Source organism: Schistocerca cancellata, chromosome 1 (assembly GCF_023864275.1).
Source record: "Schistocerca cancellata isolate TAMUIC-IGC-003103 chromosome 1, iqSchCanc2.1, whole genome shotgun sequence".
In the NCBI taxonomy this organism is placed as follows: Eukaryota; Metazoa; Arthropoda; class Insecta; order Orthoptera; family Acrididae; genus Schistocerca; species Schistocerca cancellata.
In genome coordinates this window covers 689379669-689398477 of record NC_064626.1, presented here as the reverse complement: position 1 = coordinate 689398477, position 18809 = coordinate 689379669, and the positions used below count along the sequence as shown (strand labels likewise).

The window sequence follows — 18809 nt, the reverse complement described above, 5'->3', positions numbered from 1 at the left end:
ATGATGATCTGGATATATTTCACACAGCACCAAACAACCACTACATGAGTCACAGTAAAAATCATTATCATTTTACATGTACAACGGAGAACCCTAAAGTAACCGGAATTGTAATACTGCACATCGTGTACTTGGAGCAGCAACTTGCGCCACCAGAGGGTTGTAGTAGGAGCTCTGCTGAGTCATTCTGCCACGTGGCGTCACCCAACAGTGAGAAGTGTGGTTTCTTTGGCAGTTCTTTGAGTGTGCTTACAGTGCAGACGTGACACGAGGAAATGGCTAGTTCTTACAAGCAGCGTGCGGCAGTGAAGTTTTGTTTCTTGCTTGGCAAGAACGCAGCAGAAATTGTTGCGATGATTCAGAGAGCCTACAAAGACCATGCTCTTAGTAAAACACAAGAGTAAGAATGGTTTTCTTGGTTTAAAAAGGGAGAAATGGTGGTTGAAGATCAGCCCCGTTCCAGCCGACCTTCAACTGCTTGAAGCGAAGACAACATCGACAAAATCCGCGATCTCATCAGTGAAGATCGACGCAGGGCAATCAACCAACTCGAGAACTTGTCTGGGTTGTCCTGGAGCTCACTTCAGCGAATCTTGACCATCGATTTGGTGATGCGAAGAGTGGCAGCAAAATTCATGCCAAAGCTTCTTACCGGAGATCTAAGGGATCGTCGCGTACAAGCCTGTCTTGAAATGAAGGATAGGTTCAAAGATGATCCACATTTTTTCAACAAAATCATTACAGGTGATAAGTCATGGTGCTATAAGTATGATCCAGAAAGTAAACAACAGTCATCACAATGGAAGTCACCTGGCTCACCTCGATCAAAAAAAGCTCTACAAGTGAAATTGAATGTGAAAACGATGTTGATCTTTTTTTTTTTACATCAGAGGGATTGTACACTCTGAATTTGTCCCTGAAAACCAGACAGTAAACCAACAATTCTATTTGGAGGTTATGAAATGGCTTCGCAGAAGTTTGTCGCGAAAACGTCCGGCTTTGTGGGATTCTGGCGTGTGGTTCCTGCATCAAGACAATGCTCCTGCGCACACGGCTCTCAGCATTCGCCAGTTTTTGGCCTCAACGAAGATGACTACTTTGACCCACATGCCCTATTCACCAGATTCAGCACCCTCGGACTTCTTCCTATTCCCGAGGATGAAAAGAGGCTGGAGAGGGAAGCGTTTTGCGGATGTGGAAGACATAAAACGGAATGTCATGAAAGTGCTAGCAGGTATCAAAGAGGACGAATTTAAAAGGTGCTTTAAACACTGGAATGAATGTTTGGACAAGTGTATTAATGCTAATGGAGAGTACTTCGAAGGAGATTAAGGTTGTATTTGAAAACAATAAAGTATATGCTTTCTAGAAAGAAATTCTGGTTTTTTTGGGTCCCCCCTCGTATAGGTGTGCTACTGATGATGCATGGCTTGGTGTAACTGTAGACAAAGTTGATTTTACCTATAGCAGTTTGGAACCTCTATGTGTAGTGCTGCATTTAGCTCCATTTTATTTTGACAATTTTCAGGTCTATAGTTTGCAGTCGCTAAACTTCTAGGCACATCTTACCATGTAAATTGTAAACAATGCTTAAATTTTCCAAGGTAACATTGCCATCATATCCAACTTCGTTAGTGTTCTCCCACTCTGTTGCTGATTTATAAATGTGTATGAGATTTATATTTCAAGAATTGCTGTTATTGTGACTTGATGTCCACAGCTCATGGTCTAATGGCTAGCATTGCTGCCTATGGATCACAGGGTTCCGTGTTCAATTCCCGGCTGGGTTGGATTTTCTCTGTTCGGGGACTGGGTGTTCATGTTATCGTCGTCATCATCATCATCATCATCATCATCATCATCATCATCATCATTCGGGACAGTGGCTTCATTGGACTGTGTAAAAAAATTGGACTTTGGACTGTGTAAAAAAATTGGACTGTGTAAAAAAATTGGACTGTGTAAAAAAATTGGACTGTGTAAAAAAATTGGACTGTGTAAAAAAATTGGACTGTGTAAAAAAATTGGACTGTGTAAAAAAATTGGACTGTGTATGGGCACTGATGACAGCACAGTTGAGTGCCCCGCAAACCGAACATTATCATCATTGTGACCTGGCAAATGTAACAGCTCCCCCAGATATTTGTCCTTTTGTAGCTGGGTATGAAGTGTTAGTCAGGGAATTTAAAATCGTAGTTTGCTACTTCTCCACTTCCAGTAAGATCCTTTTTTTCTTAAATCATTGAGTCTACTGTTCTCTTTACGTTGCAAGGAATAACTGCATATATTTGTGGTTGTTTTCAAAATGTGTTGTTATCATGCATGCTGCTATTATTTTGGGTACTTATTGTTTGACACTGAAGTACAAAGTTTAGCAAATTGTTAAAACTGTATTCAACTATTTACCTGGGTATTATAAAACTCAAGATGTACTGTTAATGTAACCATTGCCAGTTGTTTGTCACCAATAATTTTTACTGAAGGTCTTAAAAAATATTGTAATGTTGATGTTTATGGCATAGCATGTGTTGGGCTTTCTCTTGGGGCACTTTATATGCATTATCAAGAGTTCTGCAGCATTTATTTTGCTCTTTCCATTTGTACAAGGCATATTGTTATGATGCAGTCAATAAATTAAAAACTTTTTATACTAAGGCATGTATTGGCGGCTGGAAACATGTGTAATATGAGTTTTCTCTCTGTTTGTAGACTTTTGGACTTGTATCCAAGAATCCCATATTGAAAAACATCACTGATTACTTAATTGAAGAAGCTTCAGCAGAGGAAGAGGAACTCTTGGGGCACAGTTCTGAACAAGAAGAGTCTCAACAAACAGAAGAAACAGCGACAGTGGAGAGAGATGAAACTCTTATAAAGGTGCAACAGTAAATATGAACTCTTCCCGCCATTCCTACCCTCCCTCCGTCTCCCACTCACCCTGTCCCCCCACCCACCAACCCATCTCCCCACCACCTCCTCATCTCCCCCCACCACATCGACTCCCTCCCACCACGTCTCCCCCCCCATCTCCCCCCCCCCCCCCCCACCACCACCACCACCACACCACATCTCCCCACCACATCTCACCACCACCACCACCACCACCACCACCACCACCACCACCACCACCACGCGTCTCCCCCACCACCACCACCACCACCACACCACGTCTCCCCCACCACCACCACCACCACACCACGTCTCCTCACCACCACACCACGTCTCCTCACCACCACACCACGTCTCCCAACCACCACACCACGTCTCCCAACCACCACACCACGTCTCCCAACCACCACACCACGTCTCCCAACCACCACACCACGTCTCCCAACCACCACACCACGTCTCCCAACCACCACACCACGTCTCCCAACCACCACACCACGTCTCCCAACCACCACACCACGTCTCCCAACCACCACACCACGTCTCCCAACCACCACACCACGTCTCCCAACCACCACACCACGTCTCCCAACCACCACACCACGTCTCCCAACCACCACACCACGTCTCCCAACCACCACACCACGTCTCCCAACCACCACACCACGTCTCCCAACCACCACACCACGTCTCCCAACCACCACCACCACACCACATCTCACCACCACCACACCACGTCTCCCCACCACCACCACCACCACCACCACCACCACACCACGTCTCCCCACCACCACCACCACCACCACCACCACACCACGTCTCCCCACCACCACCACCACCACCACCACACCACGTCTCCCCACCACCACCACACCACGTCTCCCCATCACCACCACCACCACGTCTCCCCACCACCACCACCACCACCACACCACGTCTCACCACCACCACCACCACACCACGTCTCACCACCACCACCACCACACCACGTCTCACCCCCACCACACCACGTCTCACCCCCACCACACCACGTCTCACCCCCACCACACCACGTCTCACCCCCACCACACCACATCTCCCCACCACCACCACCACCACCACCACCACCACCACCACACCACGTCTCCCCACCACCACCTGTCTCTCCCTCTCTCCCCCCTCTTTTCTCCCTCTCTCCCCCCTCTTTTCTCCCTCTCTCCCTCTTTTCTCCCTCTCTCCCTCTTTTCTCCCTCTCTCCCTCTTTTCTCCCTCTCTCCCTCTCTCCCTCTGTCCCCGGTCTCTCCTCCCCTCTATTCCCTCTCCCCCTCTCTCTGTTTGGTTGACAGAATTCGTTTGTTTGTTTGTACCACACACTGGCACAAAGGCAGTTTTATTTATGTGTCATCATTGTTACAGGTGCTCGACAAACTACTTTTGTATCTGCGTATTGTTCACTCTGTTGACTACTACAATCACTGTGAATATCCAAATGAAGATGAAATGCCGAACAGATGTGGTATTATGCATGCCCGTGGCATTCCTCCATCTTCCAAGGTATGTATCACATTGGTACAAACTTGCCATTGAATGGTGGCTTACAGTTTTATCTCAGTAAACCAAGTACATTGATTTACTTTCCAGGTTACACCACAGGAGCTGAGTGATTATTGCCGTACATTTGAACAGAAAATTGCATCATTCCTCCAGCCAATCACGCTGATTTCGGATGAAGAATATAACAAACTTGGGCATAAAGATCCTGACATGTATCCTTTCTCATTTTGATTTTGTCATTGTCATTGACTTTTTGTAAGCAGTCCATCATTGTTGAATTTAGATGTTATGATGAGAAGAAAGAAGTGATCTTTTTCTTGTTTTGGGAAAAATTCATTTGTAGTATATTTTGCATTACCTTCTTTTCCCATCTATAGCTACATGAGTACTCTGCAGTTCACAGTTAAATACCTGGCAGACAGTTCATCAAACCAACTTCAAGACAACCTCTCCAACATTCCACTCTCAAACAGCATGTGGAGAAAAAAGATCACTTAACTCTTTCCATGTGAATTCTGCTTTCTCTTATTTTATGATAATGGCAACTTTTCCCTATGTAGGTGGGCCCAACAAAATATTTAAACATTTTAAGGAGAAAATTGGTGATTCAAGTTCTACATGGAGATCCTGCCACAACAAAAATGTCTTTTGTTTTAATGATTGCCCCAATTCCTGTATCATACCTGTGGCACTCGCCCCCTATTTTGCGATAATACAAATTGAGCTGCCCTTCTATGAACAATTTGCGTGTTTCCCATCTATCTCTCCCTCTGCGGGTTCGGGGGTTAGAATAGGCCCGTGGTATTCCTGCCTGTCGTAAGAGGCGACTAAAAGGAGTCTCAAACGTTTCGGCCTTATGTGATGGTCCCCTGTCAGGTTTGACCTCCATATCTCAAAATTTTTCCAAAGAGCGAGCCGATTGGGGAAGGGCGCCTTACTTGGTGCATTGTGTCCATGTTGTGTTGAGAACTTTCGCCATCTTATTCGTCGTTGCATTGCAGTCCTGCCCACTCTCCATCGCTTGGGCGTGGATACGCTCCTGCATGCACTTTCTGCCAAGCACTGTGCAGGGCCATTTTCTGCACTGACGACGCCCATGGACCACATGTCACCTAACATCCAGCACGGTAGCCAGTCCGTTGTGGTGGGGCCGCCATGTACCCTCTTGGTTGTAGCCCCCTGACAACACAGGGATCGCTCTACTGATGCCTGCGCCGTTAACTCCCCACGTATGCCAAGGAGTAGGTGCCCATCTCCCTGGGGCATCGGGACTCCTGGCAATGGCCATCCTGCCAGGTGGCCTTTGCTGTGGCTGGGTGGCGCCCGTGGGGAGGGCCCTTGGTCGGAGTAGGTGGCATCAGGGCGGATGACCCGCAATGAAGCGTGGTACATCATCTCTCGCTGGCGGCCAGCCGTCAGCAGTCTCTAAGCGTTCCAAAGCTCACTTTAAGGCTAATGTGTATGACCCCAAATCGTTCCCCTCCCTGGCCACACCATGGGAGGAACGAAAGGCTGTGAATGAGAGCGAAAGATACTCGCCGCGGTATCTCGTCTGTACCAGAGCTGACGGGGACTCGTTTGTGTCTGTGAAGCCTCAGTTCTTTGTCGAACATTTAGAGGACAAGTTCGGGGAGGTGGAGGGCTTGTCCAAGATGCGGTCTGGATCGGTGTTGATAAAAACGGCATCCTCTGCCCAGTCACCAGCCTTGCTGGCTTGTACGAAGTTGGGGGATGTGTCTGTTACTATCACCCCACATAACAGCTTAAATATGGTCCAGGGAATTATTTTTCACCGCGATCTCCTTTTACAGTCCGATGACGAGCTGCGCGCCAACTTGGAGCGCCGAGGTGTCCATTTCGTCCGGCGCGTCCACCGGGGTCCGAGGGATCGTCAAGTTGCCACCGGTGCCTTCATCTTGGCCTTAGAGGGTGACACGTTACCTGAGAAGGTCAAGGTGATGGTGTACCGTTGTGATGTCAAGCCGTATATCCCTCCCCCGATGCGGTGCTTCAAGTGTTGGAAGTTCGGCCACATGTCTTCACACTGTGCTTCCGACCTCGTCTGTCGCGATTGCGGTCGACCTTCCCATCCTCATCATCCCTGTGCGCCGCCTCCAATCTGTGTGAACTGTGGTGCGCACCATCCGCCTTGCTCGCCAGACTGTCCGATTCTGCAGAAGGAGCGGAAGATCATGGAAATCAAGACTCTCGACCGCCTGACGTACACTGAGGCGAAGCGGAAATATGATCGGCTTCATCCAGTGCGCATGACAGCTTCTTATGCCGCAACTGTCACTCCTTCTACAATTCCATCCACTCCAGTCAGCTCTCAGAGTCGAAGTCCCACACCTGCCCCCTTGATGGTGGGGGGCACTAAACCTCCTGTTGCTCCTGCTCCACCTACTTCAGGAGCAACACCCCCCCCCCCCCCCCAACCATCGGGGACATCAGTCCCCCCTTCCCAGCCGGAGAAGCGTAAGACTTCTTCGGCTACTCTCGTAAGGAAGGGGTCCCTTGGGGACCTCCCTTCGCACGCTCCGACCGGTTCCAAAGCCGACAGCCACAAGTGGCTCAAACAACCGCCAGTCCCTGGTCGTCGGGACACACGGTCATCGTCTGTCCCTGAGACTGACCCAGTGACGCCCTCCCAGCCTGAACCACCCAAGGCGCAGTGCGAGAAGCAGAAGAAGAAGAAACTCCCCAAGGCTACCGACATTGCGGTGGCACCCATTCCACCGCTTCCTACAAGCTCTGCGTCTGAGGATGAGGTGGAGATTCTGGCGTCCACTGAGGACATGGATCTCGCCAGTCCCTCGGATGCAATAGATAGCTGTTGTCCAGGTGGTGACTCAGTAGCAGCAGGGGCCCCGGAGGCGTAATCTGCCTCCCCAATCCCTTCACGCCTTTCCCATCCATGGTTAATACCATCCTCCAGTGGAACTGCAGCGGTTTCTTCCACCATCTAGCTGAGCTCCGCCAACTTATCAGCCGTCATCCTTTCCTTTGCATTGCTCTGCAAGAAACTTGGTTTCCAGCAATGCGAACCCCCGCCCTCCGTGGCTATCGGGGTTATTTTAAGAACCGGGCAGTTTATGAAAGGGTGTCTGGTGGCGTCTGCATATATGTCCTTAACTCTCTTCACAGCGAGTTTGTACCTCTACAAACAGCTTTAGAGGCTGTCGCTGTTCGGGTGTGGACGCCACAGGCTATTACCGTCTGCAGTATTTACCTTCCACCTGATGGTGCTGTCGCGCAGCATGTCCTGGCTGCTCTGATAGCCCAACTGCCGCCACCTTTTTTGCTGCTGGGCGATTTCAATGCCCACAACCCTCTATGGGGTGGGACTGTCTCTGATGACCGCGGTCGGGCCGTGGAGCATGTGTTGGCTCAGCTCGACCTTAGCCTCTTGAACACTGGTGCTCCCACGCATTTCAGTGTGGCCCATGGCTCGTTCTCGGCCATCGATCTCTCTATTTGCAGCCCTGGACTTGTCCCATCCCTCCACTGGAGAGTGCATCCTGACCTGTGTGGTAGTGACCATTTTCCCATCTATTTGTCACTGCCCCAGTGTCATTCTTCTGGGCGCCTGCCCCGCTGGGCTCTCCACAGGGCTGACTGGCCGTCTTTTACTTCTGCTGCAACCATTGAGTCTCCCCCACAGGGTGACATTGACGAGGTGGTGCGTGTTTTAACCACATCCATCATTTCAGCGGCCGAGGCTGCCATCCCCCGTTCTTCTGGCCACCCTCGGAGGAGGGCTGTACCCTGGTGGTCGCCGGAGGTTGCTGAGGCTATTTGGGACCGTCGGCGGGCTCTCCAGCGTCATAGGCGGCACCCGTCTCTTGAGACCCTCATCACCTTTAAGAGGCTCCGTGCCTTCGCCCGTCGTCTTATTGCACGGCATAAGCAGGAGTGCTGGGAGAGGTATGTCTCATCCTTGGGCTCCCATGTCTCCCCCTCGCTCGTGTGGTCCCGGATCCGGCGGATTTACGGATACCAGACCCCTATGGGTGTCCCTGGGCTCTCCCTGGACGGCGCTGTCTGCACAGACGCTGCCGCCATTGCTGAACGGCTTGCCGCGCACTTTGCTCAGAGCTCTGCGACTGCATCCTATCCCCCCGCCTTTCGCTCTCTAAAGGAGCGAGCCGAGCGGACGCCGTTCTCATTCCACACGTGTCGTTCTGAAACATACAATGTTCCTTTCAGCGAGAGGGAATTCCTCGCTGCCCTCGCCGATTGCCCTGATACAGCACCAGGCCCAGACTGCATCCACGCACAGATGCTGAAGCATCTCTCCAGGGACTGCCAGAGACACATTCTCGCGATATTTAATCGCATTTGGAGCGAGGGCGTGTTCCCGTCGCAATGGCGAGAGGGTGTTATTGTCCCCATCTTGAAGCCCGGTGCGGACCCACAGGCGGTGGACAGCTATCGTCCCATTACCCTCACCAACGTTTTGTGCAAATTGCTCGAACGTATGGTGGGGCGGCGTTTGTGTTGGGTCCTTGAGTCGCGCGGTCTCCTCGCTCCATCCCAGGGTGGCTTCCGTTGGGGCCGGTCTGCCACGGACAATTTGGTGCGGCTGGAATCTGCTATTCGTATGGCCTTTGCCCGACGTCAGCATCTCGTTGCTGTATTTTTCGATCTGCGGAAGGCGTATGACACCACATGGAGGCATCACATCCTCGCCACGTTGTATGAGTGGGGTCTTCGTGGTCGGCTCCCGGCTTTTCTTCAAACCTTTTTATTGCGCCGCTCTTTCCGGGTGCAAGTCGGTGCCGCCTCTAGTTCATCTTATATACAGGAAAATGGGGTCCCGCAGGACTCGGTGTTGAGCGTCTCCTTATTTCTAGTGGCCATTAATGGTCTGGCTGCAGCCGTGGGGTCGTCGGTGTCTCCTTCTTTGTATGCCGACGACTTCTGCATCTCATTTAGCTCCACGACTACGGGAGTCGCCGAACGCAGGCTGCAAGTCGCCGTTCGCAAGGCAGCATCATGGACTCTGACTCATGGTTTTCAGTTCTCTGCAGCCAAGACTCGAGTTATGCACTTCTGCAGGTGTCGGACGGTCCACCCTCATCCTGAACTTTACCTTGACGGCCACCTGCTTGAAGTGGTGGACACTTGCCGCTTCTTGGGACTATTGTTTGATGCCCGGCTCACATGGGTTCCTCATATTACTCAGCTGAAGCAAAAATGCTGGCGGCACCTCAACGCCCTCCGCTGCCTTAGCCATACGTCTTGGGGTGCAGATCGCTGCACGCTGCTGCGATTGTACAGAGCCCTTGTGCAGTCCCGGCTTGATTATGGGAGCCCGGCCTATGGGTCTGCATCACCCTCAGTGTTGAAGATGTTAGACCCCATACACCACTGTGGGGTTCGGCTTGCAACTGGCGCTTTTCGTACCAGCCCCGTGGATAGTCTACTGGTGGAGGCCGGGGTTCCCCCGCTGCGGATTCACCGCCATCGGCTGCTCGCCGACTATGCTGTCCACGTACATTGCTCGCCAGGCCATCCCAATCGTCGCCTGCTTTTCCCTGCCATGGTCCTCCATCTGCCCGAACGGCGACCTAGGTCTGGGCTTTCCGTAGCTATCCGTGTCCAGTCCCTGCTGTCAGAACTGGGGTCGTTCCCTCTTCTGCCTCCCTTCCGGGTCCGTACACCTACGCCTCCCTGGTGTTTGTCCCAGCCGTCCGTCCGTCTGGATTTGGCACAGGGACCTAAGGACTCGGTTCCGCCTGTGGCCCTCCGTCGCCGTTTTCTTGCGCTCCTCGAATCATTTCCGGACTGTGAGACTGTCTACACTGATGGTGCCCTGGTTGATGGTCGCACTGCCTACGCTTTTGCTCACACTGCCGACGTTGAGCAGCGCTCCTTGCTGGCTGGCTGCAGTATTTTTACTGCAGAGCTGGTGGCCATCTTGCGCGCTCTTGAGCATGTGCTTTTCTGCTCAGCTAGGTCCGTCGTCATCTGCAGTGACTCCCTGAGCAGCCTTCAGGCCATCGACCGCTGCTATCCCTCTTCTCCTCTGGTGTCCTCTATTCAGGAGTCTGTTTCCGCCATTGCCCGCTCTGGTCGTTCGGTGGTCTTGGTTTGGACGCCAGGTCACGTTGGCATCCCGGGGAACGAACGTGTTGACAGGCTGGCCAAAGGGGCGATCGACGCCCCAGCTTTGGAGATCGGCCTCACAGCTCGCGACCTGCAGCTGGTGTTGCGCCATAAGGTGCTTGGGGTGTGGTCTGTTGAGTGGCATGGCATGACAGCCCAGAATAAACTGCGGGCTGTCAAGGAGACGACCGATGTGTGGCGCTCCTCCCTGCGGTCTTCTCGCAGGGACTCTGTCATCCTGTGTCGGCTCCGCATCGGCCATACATACCTGACGCACGGCCATCTTTTACGTCAGGAGGATCCCCCCCTGTGTCGGTGTGGGTCCCGGCTGACGGTCGCCCACGTTTTATTGGAGTGTCCCCGACTGCGCACCCTTCGGCAGTCTTTTAATCTCCCGGGCACCTTGCCTTTGATTTTATGCGACGATGCCTCCATGGCTGACAGTGTTTTACATTTTATCCGTGCTAGTCCTTTTTATGGTTCCATTTAGAGTGGTCCTGCACCTTTCCGTTTGTGTGTCTCTTGTCCTCGAGTCTCTCATATTTGGTTGCAGCTTTTAGTGTGTAGTCGGTTGGCTGACTCTTTCCCTTTTTTGTTGCCGTGGTCAGTCAACCAGTCTCCGGCCATCTTCTTTTCTTCTGTTTCTTTCTGTCTGGTGTTCATCTGTCCTCTTCGTGTCTGTCGTATTCGTTACCGCATTTGTGTTCTTTTAGGGCCTTGGGAGGAGTATCCTTCCCCTAGGGGTTTTATCTGCTCCGCGCCTTAATGTCTCGCCTGTTTTTGGAATGGGGGACTGATGACCTTAGCTGTTTAGTCCCCCTTAAACATCCTAACAACCACTACCACCATCTATCCTATGTGCTGTGGATCACACACTGCACAACAATACTTCAGAGGAGGACGGATGGATGGGCGTAGTGAATGCAGTCTCTTTCTTTAGAAGATCTGTTACATTGTTTAAGTGTTCTGCCACTAAATCAGTTGTTTTCAACGTCATTGTCTGTGTTATCATTCCAATTTTAAGATATTCATAATTGCAATCACTAAGTATTAAGTCGATTTTACAGCCTTTAGATTTGTGAGATTTATTGTATAACCAAAATTTAGCAGTTTCATTTTTGTACTCATGTGGATTACTTCATACTTTTTATTATTTAGAATCAATTACCACTTTTTGCACTATTCAGATATCTTTTCTAAATCATTTTTCTGTTGGTTTTGAAGAACTGACAACTGTAGAAGACATGGCAGCATCATCTGCAAATAGTCTAAGAGAGCCGCTCGAATTATTTATATAGATCGGGAAGAGCATAGGGCCTCTTCCTTGGTAAACAGTAGATACTTTTTACGCTCTCCTCAATGACTTTTCTTGACTTAGGTGACGTTTCTGACAGCAAATCATGAATCCAGTTGCACATCTGAGGCTATACTCTGTAGCCATGCAGTTTGAATAGAACTCTCTTTTGAGCAATGGTCTAAAAAAGCCTCCTGAAAATCTAAAACTGTGGAATCAATTTGACGTCCTCTGTCGATAGCACTCATTACTTTGTGAGAATAAAAAGATAGCTGTGTTTCACAAGAATGATATCTTCTGAATCTATGTTGACTATTTGTCAATAAATTGTATTCTTCAAGATGATTCATAATGTTGGAATGCAGTTTATGTTCCAAAATCCTACTACAAATAGACGTTACTGATACGGGTCTGTAATTCAGTGGATTACTTCTATTTCCTTTCTTGACTATTGATATGGCCTGTGCTACTGTACTGTGTTTAGTTACGGATCTTTCGACAAGTGAGGTGTTCTACTGTGTGGAGCAGAGGGAATGTGTGTTTTTTTTTTTTAAATCAATAGTACTTGGTGTGGGTGAGGGTATTGACCTTGAGTGGTCGTTGGCAGATAGCTGAGACAATGCAGTTTGTCACTATCGAGCATTGGAGAACAGAGAATCATATGTTCACGTTTGAGCAGTTCTTTAGAAACAGTGATTCTGTTGTCACGATTCAACGTTTTTTCTGTCGAAAGTATAATGTCGGACATGCATTTAGGAGCAGTGGATCCGTAATTCCCCATTCATTCTGAACTCTAGAATGAGAACGGCAGTTTTTGCTAGTCTGATTCGGTTTACTAGGCGACAGGCTATATCATTGGGCGTATTATGTCATTTACTTCATTGCATCTTACATCGTGATCTCAGATTTCACCAGTACAAAATAATGATTGTCGAGAAGCTAAGTGAAATTGATTTTGTGCAGCATGAGAATTTTGTGTACGGTGGATGCTATTCTTATGAAAAATGTAGGTGTCCTGTTATTCATGAGTGATGAAGCCCATTTTCACCTAGGTAGTTAAGTTAATGTGCAGAACTGTCAATACTGGTGTTGGAGAACCGACATGAACTACACCAGAAACCTCTCCACAACCCAAAAGTAACAGTTGGGTGTGTTATCTCCAAGATAGGGATTCTAGGACCTTACTTTATTGAAGAGGAAGGAACCACAGTTACTGTGACATCAGCACAATATGTTGAAGTGTTACACAACTTTCTTTGTCCAGAATTTGAAAGAAATTGAACGACAAAGTGTGGTTCCAACAAGATGGTGCCACAGCTCACACTGCGAGAGCATCCATGGAAGTAGTTCGACAAATGTTCCCAGGACATGTCATTTCACAGCATGGCAATCTGTCACCCAATCTGTCAATCTGTGACTTTTTTGTGGGGCTGCTTGAAATCAAATGTTTGAATAAACCCTGCACCATCAGTTATCAGTAGTGAAAAACATGCGTTTTGTCTGCTTCGTCTTGTCTATGATTCCTAAGTCTGGAGCTATTGTATCACCATACTCTGAAGGGAACATGATTTGTATGCTGCCTGGACTGGAGGCCTTGCATTTATTAAATGATTTTAGATGCTTTGCTACACTGAGGAGGATATCTATGTCTAAATTACTGATGTTTTTCAAGATTTGATTTCTAGAATATTTACTTCATCGCCTTTGCTCAAGGAATTTCAGAAAAGGGTGTTTATTACATCTACTTTAATGGCACTACCATCTGTAATGTTACCGTTGCCATTGTGCAGTGAATGTATTGTTTGCTTTTTGCTGCTAGTGTGCTTTACTTATAACCAGAGTGTCTTAGGGACTTCTGCCAGATTTTGAGACAGACATTCATTGTGGAAACTATTAAAGCATCTTGCATTGAAAATTGCACTAAATTTGAGCTTCTGTAAAACTACACCAATCTTTAGGATTTTGCATTCTTTTCCAGTTGGTTCTGCAACAGTTTTCTGATCTCTTTTGTTCATCACTGAGGATCAGTACCAACTCTTATTAATTTATTTGGAATATATCTCTCCAACTGCCATTGATACTATTTCTTTGGATAAAAACCACATCTGGTCCACACTTACATAGATTGGAAGGAGTGGAGAACCTCTCTTGGGAAAGCCGCAGGCAGAATTTTTATCTGTTTCTCTAAATAGATACGTTTTATATTTAGTTTTGGTGGTTTTTGATGGTACAGTATTTAGTCTTGCTACAAGAACCTTGTGGTCATTAATTGCTGTATCTGTTCTGATTCTCCAAATTTGCTCATGATTATTTGTTGTTAGCAAGTCAAGTATGTTTCTGCAACCATTCACACTTTGAGTGGGCTCCTGCACTAAATATTCAAAATAGTTATCAGAGAAAGCATTCAGGATGATTGCAGTCGATGTTTTGTGCCTGTTGCCAGCTTAAAACATGTATTTTTGCCTACAAATCGAGATTAGATTGAAGTTGCTACCAACTATAATGTACGAGTGGGGTACCTATTTGAAATGAGACTGAAGTTTTATTTGAACTGTGTCATCTAAGTTGAGGGGTCGGTAAAAGGAGCCAATTATTAATGTATTCCAGTTGTCAAGTATAACCACTATCCATACTAACTCACAAGACCTATCTTCTTGTTTCACAACAAGGGAAAATACTTCTGACAGCAATAAACACTCCACCACCAACTGTATTTAATATATCCTTTCTGAACTTGGCTAAGACCATTGCAAAAATTTCGGCTGAACTTATCTCTAGCTTTTGCCAGCTAACCATACCTGTAACGATTTGAGCTTTAGTGCTTTCTGTCAGCACTTGGAGCTCTGATTCTTTCTGAACACAACTATGACAGTTCACAGGTACAATAAAGATTGTTGCCAGATCTACCCTCATCCTGTGTGTGCCGTGCATCTTTGTGGGCTGATGCCTCTCTAGCTTAAAAAGATTCCAAGTCTCGCCCACACATCCCCAGCTACCTGTATAGCCACTTCATCTGTGTAGTGGACCCTTGACCTAGTAACCAGAATGTGAAAATTCGCCATCCTGTTGAGCAAGTCAAGGACTCTGCAGCTTACATGGTTGCAAAACCATCTTAAGCCTCTGATTTAGACCCTACACTCAGCTCTGTACCAAAGAGCTGCAACTAGTCCTCTTGATGATGCTACATATTGTGAACTCCACCGTCATCTTGCAAGCGAGACTGATAGTCTCTATTACTACAGCTAACTACTCAAAACCAGATAGAAACATTTCTGATCCAAGGACACACATTGTTGGTACTGACATGAGCCACCACCCTCAATTCGCTGCAATCTGTGCTCTTCAAGGCACCTGGAACCATCTGTTCTGCACATAGGATGACTCCTCCTGGTATGCATACTGACTGCACACTGGATACCTCCCCTCATTGGCAGCCATATCCCTAAGAAGCTCCATTACACACCTAACATTGGAGCTCCCAACTACCAGTAATCATACCCTCTGTGAGACAGCCCAGATATTGTGGTCTGAGAGGTTGCCCCTGAAGAAGGGCAAACAACTGCACCTGACTCAGGACGTTTGTCGGACACAGACAATGCATGAAACCTATTCGGCAGACAAATCGTGGAGGTCCTCCGAAAGTTTTTCGCAACGTGCCACACCTTGGAATGACTCCCACTCGACCCAGGTTGAGGAGTCAACCTCGAAAAGGGCAATATGTGGCAGCCACAATAGTGGACTGATCGATTGTCTTGTGACAGCCAGAGCGAGAGCACCAGCAGCAGCGAGTACTGTTTGTATAAAGCGTTTATTTTGCATTTTGTTTACGACCTTCCACTAAGGAAGGGATTCTATTTGTGTTTATCTGCTCTGCATAGTAACTAACAGTTCTTGATAAAACTTTACGTAGTTTTCGTGTTAGATTTCTTAGTGTTTCCTTGATCGTTTAGAACAGAAAGCGCCCTAAAACCGTCTTTTGTTTGTTTCGCGTCCGTTAGCCACTAGTCATTTGAATCAGCAGTTGTCTTGTGACAGCCAGAGCGAGAGCACCAGCAGCAGCGAGTACTGTTTGTATAAAGCGTTTTTGTACTTATTTGCTGCGCTTAGCTTTTAAATAGTTTTTCTGGGAAAACCTAGCGTAGTTTTCGCGTCTCGTATTTCAGTGAGTATTTCAGTGAGTGTTTCTTGATTATCAGAGTAGCTCATCAGAAGATTATCTTGGGAATTTGTCATCGTATAGAGTAGGGTAAACATAGTCATGTGTAGGGACTGTGGTTGTTGTGAGCGGACGCAAGGAGAATTGGCCACTCTTCGGGGGCAGGTGGAGGCTTTGTCTGTTAGGCTCATCGAGCTCGAGGCGCAGGCGTCGGCTCGTAGTGGCGTTGGGGCAACTGTGGTGAGACCTATGCCTACTTCGGTGGCCTTGGAGTCACATGGAACCCCTGATGTCGCTGCGTCTTCCGGCAGTGAGCATCTTACCGGTCAGCCATCACTCCAGGGTGAATGGCGGACAGTGGTGGGCTCGCGCGTGCCTGGCCGAAAGACGAAGGTGGGATCTGGCCGCGTGGCAGCTGCCTTACCCCTTTCCAACAGGTACGGGGTGCTTCCTAGTGGTGATGACATCGTTTCCGAGCCACCACAGGATGCCTCGCCTGTTGGGCCAGTGGCCGATTCTCCGGCAAGGTCCCGACAGTCACAGAGGGCGGGCCTATTAGTTATAGGGAGCTCCAACGTTAGGCGGGTTATGGAGCCCCTCAGGAAAATAGCGGGTAGGTCGGGGAAGAATGCCAGTGTGCACTCGGTGTGCTTGCCGGGGGGTCTCGTCCGCAATGTGGAGGAGGCCCTTCCGGCAGCTATTGAACGCACTGGGTGTGACCGGCTGCAGATAGTAGCACATGTCGGAACGAATGACGCCTGCCGCTTGGGTTCTGAGGCCATCCTTGGTTCCTTCCGGCGGCTGGCTGATTTGGTGAAGACAACCAGCATCGCACGCGGAGTGCAAGCTGAGCTTAATATCTGCAGCATAGTGCCCAGAGTCGATCGCGGTCCTCTGGTTTGGAGCCGTGTGGAGGGTCTAAACCAGAGGCTCAGACGACTCTGCGACTATAATGGTTGCAAATTCATCGACCTCCGTTATTGGGTGGAGAACTGTAGGGCCCCCCTAGACAGGTCAGGCGTGCACTACACACCGGAAGCAGCTACTAGGGTAGCAGAGTACGTGTGGCGTGCACACGGGGGTTTTTTAGGTTAGAGGGACCCCCCCTTGGGCGAAACGATAAAATACCTGACGGCTTACCAGAGAGGACATTATCATCGTTGATAAAGAACGTCCGTCCTCAGAGACCAAAAACAGGAAAAGTTAACGTAATATTGGTAAACTGCAGGAGTATCCAGGGCAAGGTTCCTGAATTAGTATCTCTTATTGAAGGAAATAGTGCGCATATAGTATTAGGAACGGAAAGTTGGTTAAAACCGGAAGTGAACAGTAACGAAATCCTAGACACAGAATGGAATATATACCGCAAGGATAGGATAAACGCCAATGGTGGAGGAGTATTTATAGCAGTAAAGAATTCAATAATATCCAGTGAAGTTATTAGCGAATGCGAATGTGAAATAATCTGGGTTAAGCTAAGTATCAAAGGTGGGTCAGATATGATAGTCGGATGCTTCTATAGACCACCTGCATCAGCAACCGTAGTAGTTGAGTGCCTCAGAGAGAACCTGCAGAACGTCGTGAAGAAGTTTCGTGATCATACTATTGTAATAGGGGGAGACTTCAATCTACCAGGTATAGAATGGGATAGTCACACAATCAGAACTGGAGCCAGGGACAGAGACTCTTGTGACATTATCCTGACTGCCTTGTCCGAGAATTACTTCGAGCAGATAGTTAGAGAACCAACTCGTGAAGCTAACGTTTTAGACCTCATAGCAACAAATAGACCGGAACTTTTCGACTCCGTGAATGTAGAAGAGGGTATCAGTGATCATAAGTCAGTGGTTGCATCAATGACTACAAGTGTAATAAGAAATGCCAAGAAAGGAAGGAAAATATATTTGCTTAACAAGAGTGATAGGGCACAAATCGCAGAATATCTGAGTGACCACCATCAAACGTTCATTTCTGAGGAAGAGGATGTGGAACAAAAATGGAAAAAATTCAGAAACATCGTCCAGTACGCCTTAGATAAGTTCGTACCGACTAAGGTCCAAAGCGAGGGGAAAGATCCACCGTGGTATAACAATCATGTACGAAAGGTACTACGGAAACAAAGAAAGCTTCATCATAGGTTTAAGAGTAGTCGAATCATAGCTGATAAGGAAAAGCTGAACGAAGCGAAAAAGAGCGTAAAGAGAGCAATGAGAGAAGCATTCAACGAATTCGAACATAAAACATTGGCAAACAATCTAAACAAGAACCCTAAAAAGTTTTGGTCATATGTAAAATCGGTAAGCGGATCTAAATCCCCTATTCAGTCACTCGTTGACCACGATGGCACCGAAACAGAGGACGACCGAAGAAAGGCAGAAATACTGAATTCAGTGTTCCGAAACTGTTTCACTGCGGAAAATCGTAACACGGTCCCTGACTTCAGCCGTCGCACGGACGCCAAAATGGAAAATATTGAAATAAACGATATCGGAATTGAAAAACAACTGCTATCACTTAGTAGCGGAAAAGCATCCGGACCAGACGAGATACCCTTAAGATTCTACAGTGATTATGCTAAAGAACTTGCCCCCTTTCTATCAGCAATTTATCGTAGATCGCTGGAAGAATGTAAAGTACCTAGCGACTGGAAGAAAGCGCAGGTCGTTCCCATTTTCAAGAAGGGTCATAAATCAGATGCGAATAATTATAGGCCTATTTCGCTTACGTCAATCTGTTGTAGAATAATGGAACATGTTTTGTGTTCTCGTATTATGACGTTCTTAGATAATACAAATCTCCTTCATCATAACCAACATGGATTCCGCAAAC

The 18809-nt window shown here is 48.1% G+C and overlaps 1 protein-coding gene across 1 annotated transcript in view; it reads left to right on the top strand.

The window, feature by feature from the left end:
* LOC126184376 (serrate RNA effector molecule homolog) overlaps positions 1-18809 on the top strand; it is a 200230-nt gene that overhangs the window by 159598 nt on the left and 21823 nt on the right. Inside the window, exons 15-17 of the mRNA XM_049926764.1 lie at positions 2710-2877; positions 4285-4422; positions 4510-4634. Of these exons, the coding sequence (XP_049782721.1) occupies positions 2710-2877; positions 4285-4422; positions 4510-4634 (431 nt within the window). The remainder of the gene's footprint in view (positions 1-2709; positions 2878-4284; positions 4423-4509; positions 4635-18809) is intronic.